The sequence below is a fragment of the Anarhichas minor genome, unplaced genomic scaffold (assembly GCF_050575085.1).
Source record: "Anarhichas minor isolate MPS153535 unplaced genomic scaffold, ASM5057508v1 ptg000022l, whole genome shotgun sequence".
NCBI classification, from domain to species: domain Eukaryota; kingdom Metazoa; phylum Chordata; class Actinopteri; order Perciformes; family Anarhichadidae; genus Anarhichas; species Anarhichas minor.
Genome location: NW_027466468.1, coordinates 1,008,071 through 1,023,500, shown reverse-complemented (window position 1 = coordinate 1,023,500; position 15,430 = coordinate 1,008,071). Strand labels below are relative to the sequence as shown.

At 44.6% G+C, this 15,430-nt stretch overlaps 1 protein-coding gene across 2 annotated transcripts in view; it reads left to right on the top strand.

Moving 5' to 3' along the window:
• Positions 1 to 15,430, top strand: part of rspo2 (R-spondin 2) — a 55,162-nt gene that overhangs the window by 16,387 nt on the left and 23,345 nt on the right. For both annotated transcript variants that reach the window (XM_076096622.1, XM_076096623.1), the window contains exon 2: positions 7,375 to 7,563. In XM_076096622.1, the coding sequence (XP_075952737.1) occupies positions 7,375 to 7,563 (189 nt within the window). The remainder of the gene's footprint in view (positions 1 to 7,374; positions 7,564 to 15,430) is intronic.

The following is a 15,430-nucleotide window of genomic DNA, read 5'->3' as shown; positions in this document are numbered from 1 at the left end:
CGCCGATGTGGTCATCCAACTCAGTCAAATGCAGTTTTCTCACCTGCATGTGTCTCAACCTGTTGAATCACACCAAAGTAAATTACCTTGAGCTTCTGTTTTATTGTGCAGTAAAAAGTGCAGCTTTAAATTGGCCCCCATTTTCCAGTTGCCTGTTTGAACCGCAGCTGCCTGTTTTACCCATTCGCTATATAAACCGCCACCCTTTCAAGTGAGGGTTCAAATCCTTGCACTGCCCGCCTCGCCCGGTGGATCTGTGTCACAGGAACACTCTGGCCGAGCTAATATGTCTGACAGCAAATGTGCTTGCTCAATCTCCTGCTGCAAAATCATTATAAGCAGCAAGACTGTCCTAGATTATAAACATGTGCTTACAGTACGATCTGTTAAAGTAAACTGAGGGGAAAAAAAACGTGGATCCTAAAAACCTGACTATTTCCAGCTGGAAAGGAGTCAGAGGCAAGTCCAACATATTTTCTGCTAAATTGGAACAGAAATGTGCCTTCAGTGCTGCCCAATGTACCCCCCCCCCCCCCCCCCCCCACCCTTGCCCCTTCTGTTTTTTCTCAAAAAGGTTTTAGCTAAGTGCAACTTCCAGTTCCATGACAAATAAAGTCACGGGCCTGAGAAGCGGGCGGTTTGATGTCATTTTTCCATGTACCAGCTTTTTAACGAGCTTGAACAATGTTGAGACGCTACAACGCCTGGTGAACTCTGAGTGCGAGGGGCTGACACTGTCGGCTCTCCTGCCTTTTACTGCCACACAGTGTGAGCCTATATGGTTAGTCGGTTTGAACAGAGAGAAAGCGCCTGTTCGCCTCTCACCGTTTGTGGCTGCAGTGCCGCTCTGTCCCGTATCTGCCCTTTTCTCTCTCCCAAGCTTTCCCTTTTTGCCTCTAAAGTGGAGCAGCAGTAAGCTTACACCGCCATTTAGGAGTGAACAAGGGAGGTGGACAATAAACAATAATTGTCTCAGTGCCACGAGGAAAGCGTATAATTCTGTTGGTGGATGTGATGCTTTCCACATGAGAGCACAAATCTTCTTGACCTGCTGCAGCTATGCGACTCCAAAACTTGAGGTTTGCAAGCGCTGCCTCTCCACCATATGACATTTATAGTTAGTGTAGATGTAGCGGATAAACAGTTTTGTCGTGTTACTTGATGAACTTTCTCATATAGACTGTACTGTAAGTGCCTTTTCCAAACAATGGGCAGTGTGGCTGCTGGTTAGTTGCATTCAGGGGCTGTATTGTTAGATTTACATACCAGGGGCCCTTGGAGAAATGGAGGAGAACTGTGAGAATAGAAACAGTTGTGTTTTAATATAAACTCTTGTCCCCCCCTTTGCTGGGTTTGGAATTCAGTGCTGTGTTATGATATTCCCTGAAGTCTGCTGCATTTCCAGATCAACTTCAAGACACAGTGTTTTATCCAGTTTGTATCCTGTGCTATCATTTTCCCTTTAGGGTTGTGTTGAAATGATACGTGAAGAAGATACACTATGGTCCAATTAGAACATCTGTCTCACAAGCCTCTGTTATTACTCTGTGCCCAATATCATCAACTACTAATGGTGATACATTTCAGTTTATGTCTAATAACTGTAGGTGACTAACTGCACTCTTTGGGATTTTACAGGGGAAAGAAATCAATAATCCTTGTGAAAGTAGTGGTAGCAGGTTAAAGAAATATCCTCTTTGCTCACTGGAGCTGTTCAAAACCAGCCTGGGATTGAAGTGAGCAGCTAAAAGATGAGAAAGAGGCGCGTAACCCTTTCTTAAAACATATATGGCAGACCACAAAAAAAATCCTACTTCTGAAAGCAACATGTTTTGACATTATTTAATCCCATTTTGTCCATAAAACATTAAACATAAGGAAATATTACTAAACTTGTGTTAAACGGTCCAGTCTGCATTTTCCACTTCTGACACGATGGCTACATAAAGTATGTTTATATTTTAATATATTTCTCACACTATAATGCATTTTCTTCATGTTATTATTTAACATAATAATAAAATTGTCAAATTTAAAGGGGTAAAAATGGTTCCAAAGTATCAGTTTTTAGCAGCGCCGACTCTAAAATGTTTTTACCAAAGACAGCTTACAAGAGCCCACGTCTGTGAAACCCAACGTAAGAATGTCTTCTTGTTCTCAATGATAAGTTCGGAGCTTTAAAAGAAACACAAAAATTATGTGCAATTTGCCTTGTTAGGGTTTCGGGTTGCAGAAAGTTGGAATGGGTCAATGTGAATGATTTCATGGGTAACAGTAGGTGAGTGGAAGGCAGGAAGTGAGCCGGCCGTGGGTGGAACCCCCTGTATATGCGGAGGTTGTTGGCAGCCTCGAGCACAGCCTGTCACGCTTGCTTTGGACTCATAAAAACGTACCTGAGACAGAGTTTGGGTTTCTGCTGGATCTCACCGCGGCCCTAATTGCTCTTGAGCTGTTTCAGAGCAAACCTCCCAGCAAGCCTATACAGCTGTAGAATGAAAGTGCTACGCCCCAAACATGCCGTCATTCTTCATGTTGACTGTTTCGCATGAATGAAGGACCAAAACGTCACCTGAACATCGTAGATGCTTATCAATGAATATCTGCACAGCCATTTCACCATGTAATGGTGTAATGGTCTAAATTGTGATTTAATTTTTTTAATTATCTTATATGTCGGACGTTTTAGTTTCAAATTTTATGATGACCGAACATAAAAAAAGATTGGTGGGGAAGTACACTTCGCTTCTTTGCCGAGAGTTTGATGGAAACTAGCAGCCGGTTAGCTTAGCTTGGCATAAAAACTAGAAATGGGGAAAGAGCTAGCTTGGTTCTGTTTAAGACAACAACATCTGCCTAGCGTCTCTAAAGCTAACTCAATAACACATTTGATATAATTTGTTTAAAGTTAAAACTTTTTGTACAAAGCCGGGCTTGTTGTGTTTCTAGATTTTTTGCTAACAGGCTGCTAAAATGTTGAGGGGACAAGTTAGCAAGCTAATGTTAGATATGTGATAGCACGCTACTGAGTTAGCTCAGGCATTTTACTCCATTTCATTCCAGTGTCATGCCACCATAACACAAGTTGCGTATTGTCAAAATGTTTTAGCTTTACTTACAGAGCTTTAGTTCTAAAACGGACATTTGGTACAAATGCTAACTGCACATAACGTTAGGCATCATGAGTTAGTTTTCTTATTCTTCCTGCTGATGCATCACTTAGTTGTGGGTTCTTTAACCTGTCATAGTGCATCCCAGTAGACGCTGGGATGCCCATCCTAGCAGGGGAACGTTACAGGCACCGTAACAAAATACAAAGTCAATGGGAAGCAATTAATTGTTTGGGCGGGACTAAAACATTCTCTGTCTCTTTAAGAGTGGTAAATATTCTCGGCAAGAAAGCGAATTAGCTTATCTTCCAAAATGTTTAAATCGTCTTTTAAAACATACACATTAGTTCAACTTATGAATGCAAATTAATACCGTGATCCCCTCATGATTTTAAATGCATTTTGTGTGTCACACAAAATCATCTTCAGTCTAACTGTCACAATATAATGTGTTGATGTATATATATCCTTCATGTGGTTCAGCTTTGTAGCGTCCCTCTGCCTTGTAGACATGACACAATGATGCACTTATTAAGTCTTTGTGTTATAAAGTTCGTGCAGAGGCTTCTCCAGTAATGTTCATTTGGACCTTGGCTTTTGTAAATACAATACTTGAGGCTTAGAGCGATCTTCAGTTAGATGTCAGAAGTGGGAACTGCGGATTTGTTTTGCTACACGTAGTATGTATTCTGTGGTTGAAACCGTAAACGGCATCAGGCCTGTCGTGCGCAGGGAGTGGCACAATGGCGTGCACGTTCCTCTTCTGTTTTAAAAAAAAAAAACACATGTATTTTCACAATGATCACTTTCTGTGCGGCTGGGTCGCTTCGGGTTCGACGTGATTGACAGAAGAAACGCTAGACGAGCCGAGGCATTACATGATTTGTGGGGAAAGAAGAAGCCATAGAAGGCAGTCGAGCATGTGTCAAAACACGGTTATCATTTGGATGGACCGGGCTTGAATGTGTCTTCTCTTTGAGAGCAGGAGAAAGGCACGATGTGCAAAAACAAAAACCACATCCATAACTCAGAACACATCCCCCAGCACACGAAACATTACCAGTGCCAAATTAGGTTAAGCTCCAATGATCTGTGGAGACTTCAGAACTAACACTTAACCCATTTCCCTTTGATTTTCTCTTCTTTTAGTGCCACTTAAAAGCATGGCAAACACTTTTCAGTTTTCATGCCAATGAAGCGCGCTGAGGTAAAGATTTTTACCCACAAGGCTCTTCCAAATACTTTTTTTTCAACAACTTTGTCGTAAAAAGGGAGCCACTCTCATATTTCTTCTCGTCTCAAAAATCAGATTCATATGAATGAGTGTTTTCTTTAAGAATGGCTGAAACTTGTGGCAGTCGACAGATTGATGTAAAGTGCGCTAGACATTATGCCGGTAGTGTAGGACGAGAGTTGGAAGGCGCTGCTCCAGACACTGTGAATTGTGGCCTCCTTCCTGACATACCTGTGGCCTGAACTTCCAAACCTTTCCATAGACACACACACCATCTAATCTCCCAAGATCAGCACCAAAAGAGTTCCTCTGCACCGTATACAGCCTTTTCCTTTCGCCCTCCTTTTTTTTTTTCCCCAGTCGTACGCTAATTCCAGGATGTGGGATCTGCTGCATTCAAACGCCGTGTGATCATGTTGTCCTCAATCAGCGTGCGTAGTGAGATTAGTAACCAGCAAAACAAATGTTTGACAACAAAGTGTGTGCATGATTTTTAAGTCGTGTCATGAAGAACCTTTTCAGCGGCTATAATTTCTCCGCTGACTGACTGGCCAGTGATCTAAGATGACCACATGCCTTGGTTCAATTTTTCTATTATTGTTGGGATTGTATTGTTAGTGCTCTGTCAATACTTCTAGGCTCTTTACGGGTGGGAGAAATAAGCTTTCCAGCTTTCACAGTCCTTTACTTTTGCCAAGTTGGCTTTCCCTTCCTGTCAGTGTTGTGTTCAAGTTTGGCGAGGGCAGTGGGAGTAAATGTGACCAAGTTAATGTGTGTGTCAGTTTCCTGTAAACACATCCATACTGTCTATCCTACAGAAATATATGGTTAAGTATGAGGTTCGGTCTAATGGTGCAGTCTAGTTTTACTGAATGGGAGAATGTTGGAAGAATGGTGTTACGTGAAACACTTTTATTACAGCTGCAACAGCATTAAAAAAAAAATCAAAAGTAACATTGATTGGTTTCAATAGCCGGTGTGTGCGATGAACGGGCTTGGAGCGCTGCTGTGATCGATGGGGTGTCGCTGTAAACCTCATCCCTAAAGACCGTCAGAGACACATTCAGATTAGCACTCAATCTTACTTCCATCCACCCCGACTTCAGGAGAATGAGTGTGGTTTGACCGTCTCCCAGCACACCAACAAAAGAAATGAAAAAAAAAGATTGTAAGTCTGACATTCGGCGACTGGTTTTCACATGATTACAAACTGATGCTTGCACTGGGCCCACTTAGCGCTCCCTTTCGTCTGGGCGAATCTGTTTCGGTGGGGGGGGGCGGGTGGAATCTAATATGCGCATCCACGGCCAGTAACGCCGGCATGCTCTGCTCTGCCTCTCAGGGTTTGTCCAGTTTGCTGCACAGTGTTTTATGAAGCATTGTGGTGGGTCGCTCCGATTGAGCGGCGCTGTTACCCGGTCCCTGCTTGTGATATTTAAGATTCGGCTTAGATCAACTGAAGTGTCTCTCGTTTGGAGAAATTGTATTCGCCCAAGGACATTTTCCTGTAAACGGGATGCTAAGGAGTCTACGCTGAGAGTCACTTATAGTGGAATGGAACTGTCTTGTTACTGGCTCCTTTGTCTTTCACAGGCAACCTGAGCCCAGGCCAGAACCAATGCGGTTTTTGGGGGCTTTCATCGGCTGTCTCAACACAATCGTTCAGGAGGCCAGCTCTGACCAGAATTAATGCAATATTCACATTCATAACCAATCAGCATTCGAGTATCGAGAGGGGAGCCAGAGTTTGCATGAATGACAAATTGTTGAATTGGACATTTTTTACTATGAATTAGAGTATATCCTGCTGATATATCTATCATGGTTGTTTTGGTTTTAGCCTTGTACTCGGCTTGTATTCTGATGGTCAGCCCTCCCACAGTTGAGTCTGTTGCCTCCAGTTCACCCTGTCCTTGTCATCGGGTGAAGTCAGGGTCGTCCACACATGAGGGATGATACTCCGGGCTAAAAGAACTCGGATTTTCTTTTCAAGTGCAGAATAAACAGCCTTCTGAACCACCATGTTAGCATCTTCCAATGCGACTGTAGCACAAACTAACAGTAGCTCTGACCTAATATTTAAACATTGCTACATTCTCGTATGCCCCTAACTCTCAACTGTCACTGGGTTTATGTCACCTTCATGCACCAGCTAGCAGGAAACTGCCAGGGAAGTTAAATAAAACATATGAGCCGAGCAAAGCCTGCTTTTGAATTATGTATTTAACTTTGATAAACATTCTCATCCTTTTTGGCAATCACTGGTCATTTTTATGTAACATCACGGACGCCGGTCATCTCACTGGTTACTCATTGAAAGGTCACTGTTTTGGTCATGGTCCAGTTTTGGAGCCGGGTAGCTTGTAAAATGTAGTTGTAGGGCAACTTGTCCCTTTTGTTGTCAAAGCCTCTGAACACCCACACAGGTGTTTTCAGTTAATGTGGCTGATTAGACCTCTTCTCAGGACTGTGTGGGCGTGTATGGACTAATTGACCGGCATCTTCCTAAATCTCCTGTTAGCTCTGTTGCACGGGACAAATATCACACCGTCCTCATTCTTATTGGTAGATGATGATGCGTGACCCGATAAATTCCCATCGAAGCGCACCTGCGAGGCTATTCAGAGGCTTTAATGCTCAGGCTCAAGGCTGGAGTATGCTTGAACTGAACAAGTATGTGTCTGAAACAACCACATTCGAAAGGGGGGGGGGGGGATCCTGCTGTCATAGAAAGGTGATGATGAAGGTGATGATTCAAATTCAGATAGTTGCATTCAGTTTTAAACAATCTTTCCTGAAATTGCACTTGTTTGTACTAAATCGATCCACGAAGCCAGCGAGCAGAAAAGGTACAAATATTGTTAGACGAAGCCCCACTTCATCAGACATCAGTAACGTGCATGTGGGGGAGGGGGTTTTGGTTACTGTTTGACTCTTCAACAAGCCCTTCGATTACAGCATGCCCACACCTTTACGTGTTTACTTCCGTCTTATTCATCACCTTTGGCTGTTTACTCTGTGTTTGTCCAGCAGCTACCTATGGAGCGTACCCCATCTGTAAAGGCTGCTCGGTGTGCTCCCGGGACAACGGCTGTGTGAACTGCCAGCCCAAGCTCTTCCTGTTTTTGCGGAGGGAGAGGATGAGGCAGTACGGGGAGTGTCTTCACGACTGCCCGGCCGGATACTACGGCATGCGCAGCCCCGAACTCAACATGTGCTCCAGTGAGTACCCTCGACTTTAACCCACCCTGCCTCCCCCTAACCCTTCCATCTCCCACACCGCTGACTTTCCCCTCCTTCTCCCAGCACCCCATCATCCTCAGACACGAACACACACACACACACACCTTCAGCTTCCCTCTTTTTCCCCACAACACATGATTTATTGTCAATTATCCAGAGGAGACACACATACCTCACAATTTGAACGGCTCATCTGTTCACACAGGTGGATGTGAGCAGTGAAGCATCGTCTTAGCAGCGTCTCCCTCGGGAATTGACCGCGAACTCCAGCTAGGATGTTTCTCATGTCTCTTTAACAATCCCTTCACAGCTACAATACCAAACATCCTACACGGTCACGAGGATGTTTGAAGGCTGGAAATCCAGATGCAAACGTGAGGTTAGGAAGCGCTGAAGACTCTGCCAAACCTACTCTTTTTATCGTCACATTGAAAACAACATGTAAAAACCAGCCCTTTTGGCCATGTCATTCAATATCATCTGAACTACAAAGATGATTATATATTCGCATTCGGGCATGAAACTAACTTCTTTTGGCTGGTGCATTGAGACTTTCACCAGACAGTGTCATTTCTTGGCAGCCAGAGTATTTTTTTTACTTTGAACAGAAAGCCAGTCACAATTGAAGAGTCCAGATCCTCCACCGAGAACCGTGCGTTCATTGAAGTTTGATAAGAAAAAAAACAAAGCATTAAGAGCGGCAAAGCATTAATCCTTAGGATTAGTAGTGTATCCGCGAGGAAGGGAAACTTGGCTCACTTTTAATTATTGTTTCAGCTATAAAGACAATGTTAGATATTGTGCTAATAGTCTCATAACAGTCTCATTGTTACACATGTTACTCTTGCGGCTTGCACTAAAAGAAGTAAATGTTGTTTTTCACCACATATCTTTGGTTTAAAATACTGTTTTGGTTTAATAACTTGAGACAGACCACGCCTTCGGTCTCACACACTCTAAATTATGTTTTACTATTTTAAAAAACTCCAAATAATAACAGCGAAACACTGACATGCTCTCATGATTCTCGTGAAAGAAATAACTGTAAAATTCAATTAATGAAATGTCTCCCTCTCCTCCTCATGTAGCACCCCGATCTCATAACCTTATTTTAACATGGAATCTGCTCGAAGAGAGAGCCTTTGTAGCTTTACACGGAGCCCGAGGTGTTGGCTGAGTGTTTCATATGAAAGAAAACAGAAAGGAACTTGAACTCATTTGCTTCCCAGAGCCAAACTCCTGACAGAGGCAAGCCCCGGAGAAGGGCGTCCGGACCTTTTGGCCCAATAATGCGAGCATTCATCAACCGCAGGAAGAAGAAAAAAAAAACCCTGCTACATTCTGCTCACCCAATCGCTGTCGACCAAGATGCAAGTACCTCCGCTGGCATGTTAAAGCTGCACCAGCCAATGCTGTATGTTGGGAGCTTGGATGGTTGAGGAAATTGCGACTTCAGTACCCAGAAATCTGGCAGTTTGACGTCAGAGCTTGTTCACATTTAGCTGGGCAGGAACAGATGGCACTGGAAGATGCATCTAACAAGGGTTTATATCCTCTTTGTTTGTTAAGTTGGCGCTAGCTAGCAGTTGTGAGGATGTAGTTAGCCGAAAAAATGCGCTAAAGTTGTCTTATTTACATGCTGTGGTAGTCAAATCAATTTTATCTGTATAGCCAAATATTTAAAAAAACAAAACACAAATTTGCCTCGGGGGGTTTTACAGTCTGTACAGCATATGACATCTTCTGTCCTGTTCTACCCTCGCTCAGGATAAGGAAAAAACAAACCCCTTTAACGTGGAAAAAAATCTAAATATCCTTTCAAATATTATGTTGGTCTACACACTATTGCATATCTATTGTAAATCTGCTCTTTATAACCAGTACCAGTCGTGTCACCCAATTTTCATGACTCAGAGAATTGGAAGAGAAAGACATCTTGTTCTCTTTTTTTTTTTTTTTTTACGTAAACCCTGCTAGCCTAACCGCTGTATCCCCATGCTATGTGAATTTTAATCTTAATTGATCCTGATGTGTGCGGAAAGTTAATCTGAATTCCTCTCTGTACAAACTGCTCATAGAGCAACATCTTGCATTGTCACGTAGCATCAGATCTCAGAGCGAGACCTACTTTGATGTGATCACTGCCTCAGTCATGACTCTCTAATCCAGTTCCCTATTTGACCCTCATTCTCAGCTGCGCTCCGCATGTCATTTTCACTAAACCGTTCACGTGAGCGGATATTTTGTTGGGTTGGAAGCAAAGTGTTGGGTCAGTAAATATTATTTGTGAGTTGACGCAAGAGTTCAAAGGCACAGTGGAGAAATGATGGTGAGGGGGTTCTCCAGCTGCCGGGTGCTCCTGGCTTCCAAAAGAGGGCCCTGGAACGTGGCATTAGGTCTCATGTTATCATGATCTTTTCAAACACAGTCTCTGAAATCACTTGGGGAGCAGCTGCTTATTATTACACCGGAGTTTGTCTGTGTGATCTTATCTCATTCAAGAATTTTTTTTTGTCGACTGCCTGGGTAAAAGAAAACAAGAGTGAGACAAGCAAGAGGCTTGTACGCTGGCCGAAACCTCACTTTCAGTTTTTCTGAAAGGCCTCCCGAGGCGTGTGACAGAGAGAGGCATGGGAGGAGAGAAGAGATAAATGCACTTCTTACTCTGTGAGCTAGCAATATGACGCAGTGTGATGCAAGGAGAGGATAGTTTTACCGATAAAGGTCAGCGCAATACTGCTAGGTAGTATCTCCGCCAGAAGGATCATGCGATCTGTCGCGCGTGCCTGCGCTCAGTGAGTGAGTGTGCACCTCCATGTCTGTCCACGGCTAATCTCGCATTCTGCTGCAGCAAACTGCACAACATTTTTTGGGTGGCCAGTTATGGCTGCAGGCTCAAGGACCTCTGCAGGTGACTCACACTTTCTCATAACGCCTTGTATTGGCTGTTTTACGCTGCCGTTGACTTCCTGCTGACTCCTCGCTCACTCCTGACTGGTAGGGGCCGCTAGTGATAACACAGCTGGGTGTATCACCGACCCCCCCCCCCCCAACCGTTACTCTGCGTCTATAGTGGGGGGGTTGTTTGGTTAACAGCTAACGCAATGGACGGTTTGTTTGGCTAAAACATCATCAGCTGTGTGATGTATTCACCATCTACCGTTTTTGCCAGTTGTTCACATGGGTTTGAGTAAAATGTCACAGTTCAGACTGTAATATAAGTCAACGTCCTGGTCGTACCGTTATGACTTTGTGAGTTAAGGATTGTACCAGGTTTGCACCAGGTTTATCCGTGAGGGTAGACAATCTCCTTTGGGGAGGAGGAGCAGGCTCAGCGTGGCCTTCTGGTCCTTTTTTTAAAAGACCCACATTATCGGCCTCATCCTTTAGGAGGTACACGGCCTCTGAATTGGAACACAGGTATGGGTATCACAGTCTCACATTGAAACAATTGATTGTAGACTTTGTACTTCACTTGTCCCTTAATGTCTTTGGTCTTCAAATTCGGAAAATACACACTAACAGCAGTCTCTCAATATCTCCCAATGTTACAATATTCACATAAGTAAAAAAGAAAATTTTATAAAAAAGGGAAACTGTAGGCTGTACCTATATTCAATCACAGAAAATTATGTAATAGTGTACTTTATCATAATGAAGACGTACAAAAGAAATTTGAAAAATACGAATATTTTCAGTAATGCAATTTGCAATGAAAAAAAGCATTTGTTCCTGGTTTTAGAAATTCAAGTTCCTGAAGTTTAGTAATTTATAGCCCTTACCACAACAGTACTAATTTCTCATGACTACTTGAGAAACTGTGCCTCACTTGATGAATTTAAAATTAAAGGCTGTCTGTTCTGGTGTCACTTCCCCACATCAAAAATAACCCCATAGCCAACAGCAGTGGGAACTATACTTTCCGCAACATAACATAACTGAAAGCCCATTTACAGCCACACTTCAGTTGAACTCCAAAGAGGCCCGATACACGGGAGCCACAATATTAACTCCTGAGATGTAGCCGGTTGGTTAGCAGTGCCTTTTTTGTTTTATTATTATGTTGCATTGGGTCTCTGCTCTGCAAGAACTCCTTTCAGCAGCCAATGGACTGATATGAGCCATAAACCATGTGCAGTAACGCCAGCGTTATCCACAGGGGTTCTTATCAGCTGCCCAGAAGAGGCCCCACGCTAGTGTCTGTGGGTGTCAACCCGCCGCTCCGCGCCGAAGATTTGTAGCAACGTTCACACAGTGTGCCGCTTTATGTACAGCCAAATCTGTGTGAATGCGGCGCAGTCATGCTCTCGCCTCAGTCACATTTCATAATACCTCGGTTTTAACATTACATTCCCAAGCCAAAGCATATTCTGTCATTTTGTATCACAGGCGGGCTCTCTTGCTGAAAGAATTACGAGCTGAAAGGCGACTATCAGAGCTGTCTTTTAGAAGAGAGAAAGCGTTGAGAGGGTCAGAATGGGAGCAAGGCTGCATTCAAAACTTCCTCCCTCGGGGCGTATTATGGACCCCCCACTGCTATACACACACACTAGCACTCACTCACACTCTAGACACCAACCGTATCCCACCGCAGCGGGCTTTAAAACACGCAAAAAAAAAAACCCAGCTGTGTTCGCTGCCAACCAACAACCAGTCTGATGAAGGCCTGGAATTGACAATATCCTGGAAACGTGGTTCAAATATCACAACTCAGTCAGTGCCAGTCTAATGGGCCACTGGAGACTCCTCTGTCAGAGGTAATTGTTTTGGACGGCCTATTGTAATTATTATTTTTTTACTGCAGATCCAATTGTCTTTCTGCTTTGTCACATCAATTTAGGGCGGGAAGTAGAAGTCGATTAGATGCGACTTCGCCAAGATCGTTTCAGTTTTCAAGTACACCATGGGAATTGGTTGGAGGTGGATGAGAGCCGTGCATCATGCGTCCCGGCCAAATTGGTACCAAGGCGCTATAAAGGAACCAAAATGGGTTTTTCAACCTTTAGCTGGCGGTGCTGGCAGCCTCTCCACGTCTCTCGTTCAGCTTCTCCCTTTCTCGCTCTAACTCTGAGCTTGCGGGTATTTCCATTGCACAGACTAACCAACAAAAAGACCAGTTGCTTTTGGCCTGTGCGCCTCACCAAGAGACGTTCAATCATCACAGCTTTGCTAACTTTCAGATTTGCCAGACAACACAATGGACCACCAAACCAAGAGTTGAATCGGGTTGTATTTAATAACTCTGTTTTATACCAAGCAGCGTAAAGTGCGAGTGGACGGGCCGACTGCCTGTGCTTGACCACTGTCTGAAGCTGTCTGTGTGGAGCTGGATGAGCAGATCCAGGGCCGGTCGTGGTGTATCACAGACTGTGTTCCTTGGAGTGAAGAAGCTTGAAGGACCGCTGACACATCTGTCATCGCCGTTCTCTCTCTCTGGGTGATGCTGATTGACAGGAACACCACCTCTGCTTTACCTGGCTCTGTACGCTGGCGCTAGCGGAGGAGCACCCAGGTGGAAAAGAAAAACAGCACGGAGGGAATTGGGGGGGAACATAGCAGGTCTGGCCTTCGCCGTGAACTCCTGCCATCCGCAGCTCCACGCGACATGGCTGGGTGGCAGCGAGCAAGCCAAAGCTTCCATGTCAGCCAAACCCGGGGCCTAGAGACTGGGTCAGAGCTGTTCGAATCAGCTTGGAGGAGAGGGATGGAAAAATGGGGCTTGTTTTCCCCCTTTGCACTGCCAGGCCTTTTACGACATGGACGCTCCCGCTGTGCAGCATCGGTTCTGGTTAGCTCTCCGGAGGAGGCTGATGAGCGGTCTCACAACCCGCCCTCCAGCTCAGATAACGCAAAAAAGCAAAAAAAAACGATTTGCCACCCTTTCTTTACACAGCGAACATCCGTGTAAATAAATAGAGTGATTTCACATGGTGCTGTCAGGCTGCGGAGGAACAGAAGTTGACTGAAGCTCACTTGAGGCTTCGCGTGTCTGTGATAAAAATCGGTGGGTTCCCTATCCAGACCACAGCTGAGGGACATCTTTTGCCAAGCAACCACCATTAGAGCACGAGTGACGCTCTGTGACTCATCTCGCAACTTTAAATGCACTTGACATGCAAAACCACATAAAATTCAAGTGTAAAGTCAAACAAACAACAAAAGAAAAAAGAAGGCGTGACAGCGATACGGGTAATGGTGGAACCGCCGCAGCGCTGACGACATCTCTGTAAATCGCTCGCCCTATGCCACTTTACTCGCAGCTTTTTATGAAATTCCCCTCAGAGCTGAAACACAAGGCGTTTCCTCCTGCGTTCGTGATGTAACTCAGGGGCCAGAACCAGGCCGGGAGATAATGATGATAATGCGTTTAAGTCCCAGGAACACCGGGGCCTTCAATGGGATCTGATGACCTCGTTATTTCTCATTAGTCTCCCCGAGGCACCTAGACGAAGATTTTAAAGGTGGTCCAGAGGTTAATCCTGCAGGGAGAATGAACCCGCTCCTCTGCATCGGTTTCTGGTGCTGCTGGACGAGCTGCCTCACTTGGCCCATTGGTCAGTGTGGGAGCTTCTCCAGTGTCCCAGATAGCCCACGCTGTCCCAGATAGCCTTTTGCCAGATAACCTGACAGAGGGATAAATATCTGTCACAGTGATCCCTTCCTACCCACCTCGCTCCCCGATGACCTCTGACCCTCCAGCTTCGCCTCCCTGCATTCTAACTCCCATGGAGCCGCATTGATGTGTCATCCACCTCATCCATCTCACAGGGTGACATTATTACTTATCTTCTATTTAGAAAACAACGTTTCCGGGCGTTTGCGCCATTTCTGAAACAGACAGTCCTGTTTTAATCAAAAGAAGCCGTGTCAAGTGCTACTGCAAGAAAACAGTATTTCACACAGCTGTGTTGCTCCTATTTACTGTCAATAACTGAGGATTGCACAACAACTCCAGTGCTTGAGAGTACTGCCAGATGTTCTTCTTCCCCCTCTTTGTCTTTTTATTTTTTTGTTTTGTTTAGGAGCAGGTGATGACAGGCCTGGGAAGTGTGAAGGGTAAAACACAGAGTTATGCTTTCCAATTAGCCTGTTGATTTATTAGCCTGCTCCTTGTATTGGGTTTAGCCTGAATCAAACCCGAGCCTCACTGATTCGGGTTCACCCAGAACAAAGTGGACAAGGGCCAGAGAGCTTAAAAAACAAAGAAGACAAAAAAAATACAGCAAAAGAACTTCATGCCTCTCTTAGACTCACACATTCCACACCGAAATCTCCCCAGCAATGCGTAACTCCTGAGATCCAAGACTTATGTCGAGAGATAAAATGGAGCAAAAGAAATACAGTGAGGAGATCAATAATATCAGTTGATTGAATTAATAATACGATGTGAGAACACAGGTAATTACCAACGAGATTAGAGATATTAAAGTCAGTTTATCTACGTTTTTCAGAATGTGGAGTACCGCTTCAGAGCCGAGTTGGTCTGTATCTCAAGCCGTGTGTGTGTGTGTGTGTGTGTGTGTGTGTGTGTGTGTGTGTGTGTGTGTGTGTGTGTGTGTGTGTGTGTGTGTGTGTGTGTGTGTGTGTGTGTGTGTGTGTGTGTGTGTGTGTGTGTGTGTGTGTGTGTGTGTGTGTGTGTGTGTGTGTGTGTGTGTGTGTGTGTGTGTGTGTGTCGATGGTTTGTTTAGACTGGTCGGGAAAGCGTGAGACCAGAGTGAGTGGGCAGAGGCCACACTTTAGGGTTCAAAGTAAAGCGGGGAGGGACCCCCTCGTTTTGGAGGAATGTCGAGGAGGAGGCTGATGGTTAGCTGGAGATGGTGTAATTAAGGGGTGTGATTGTGAGAAC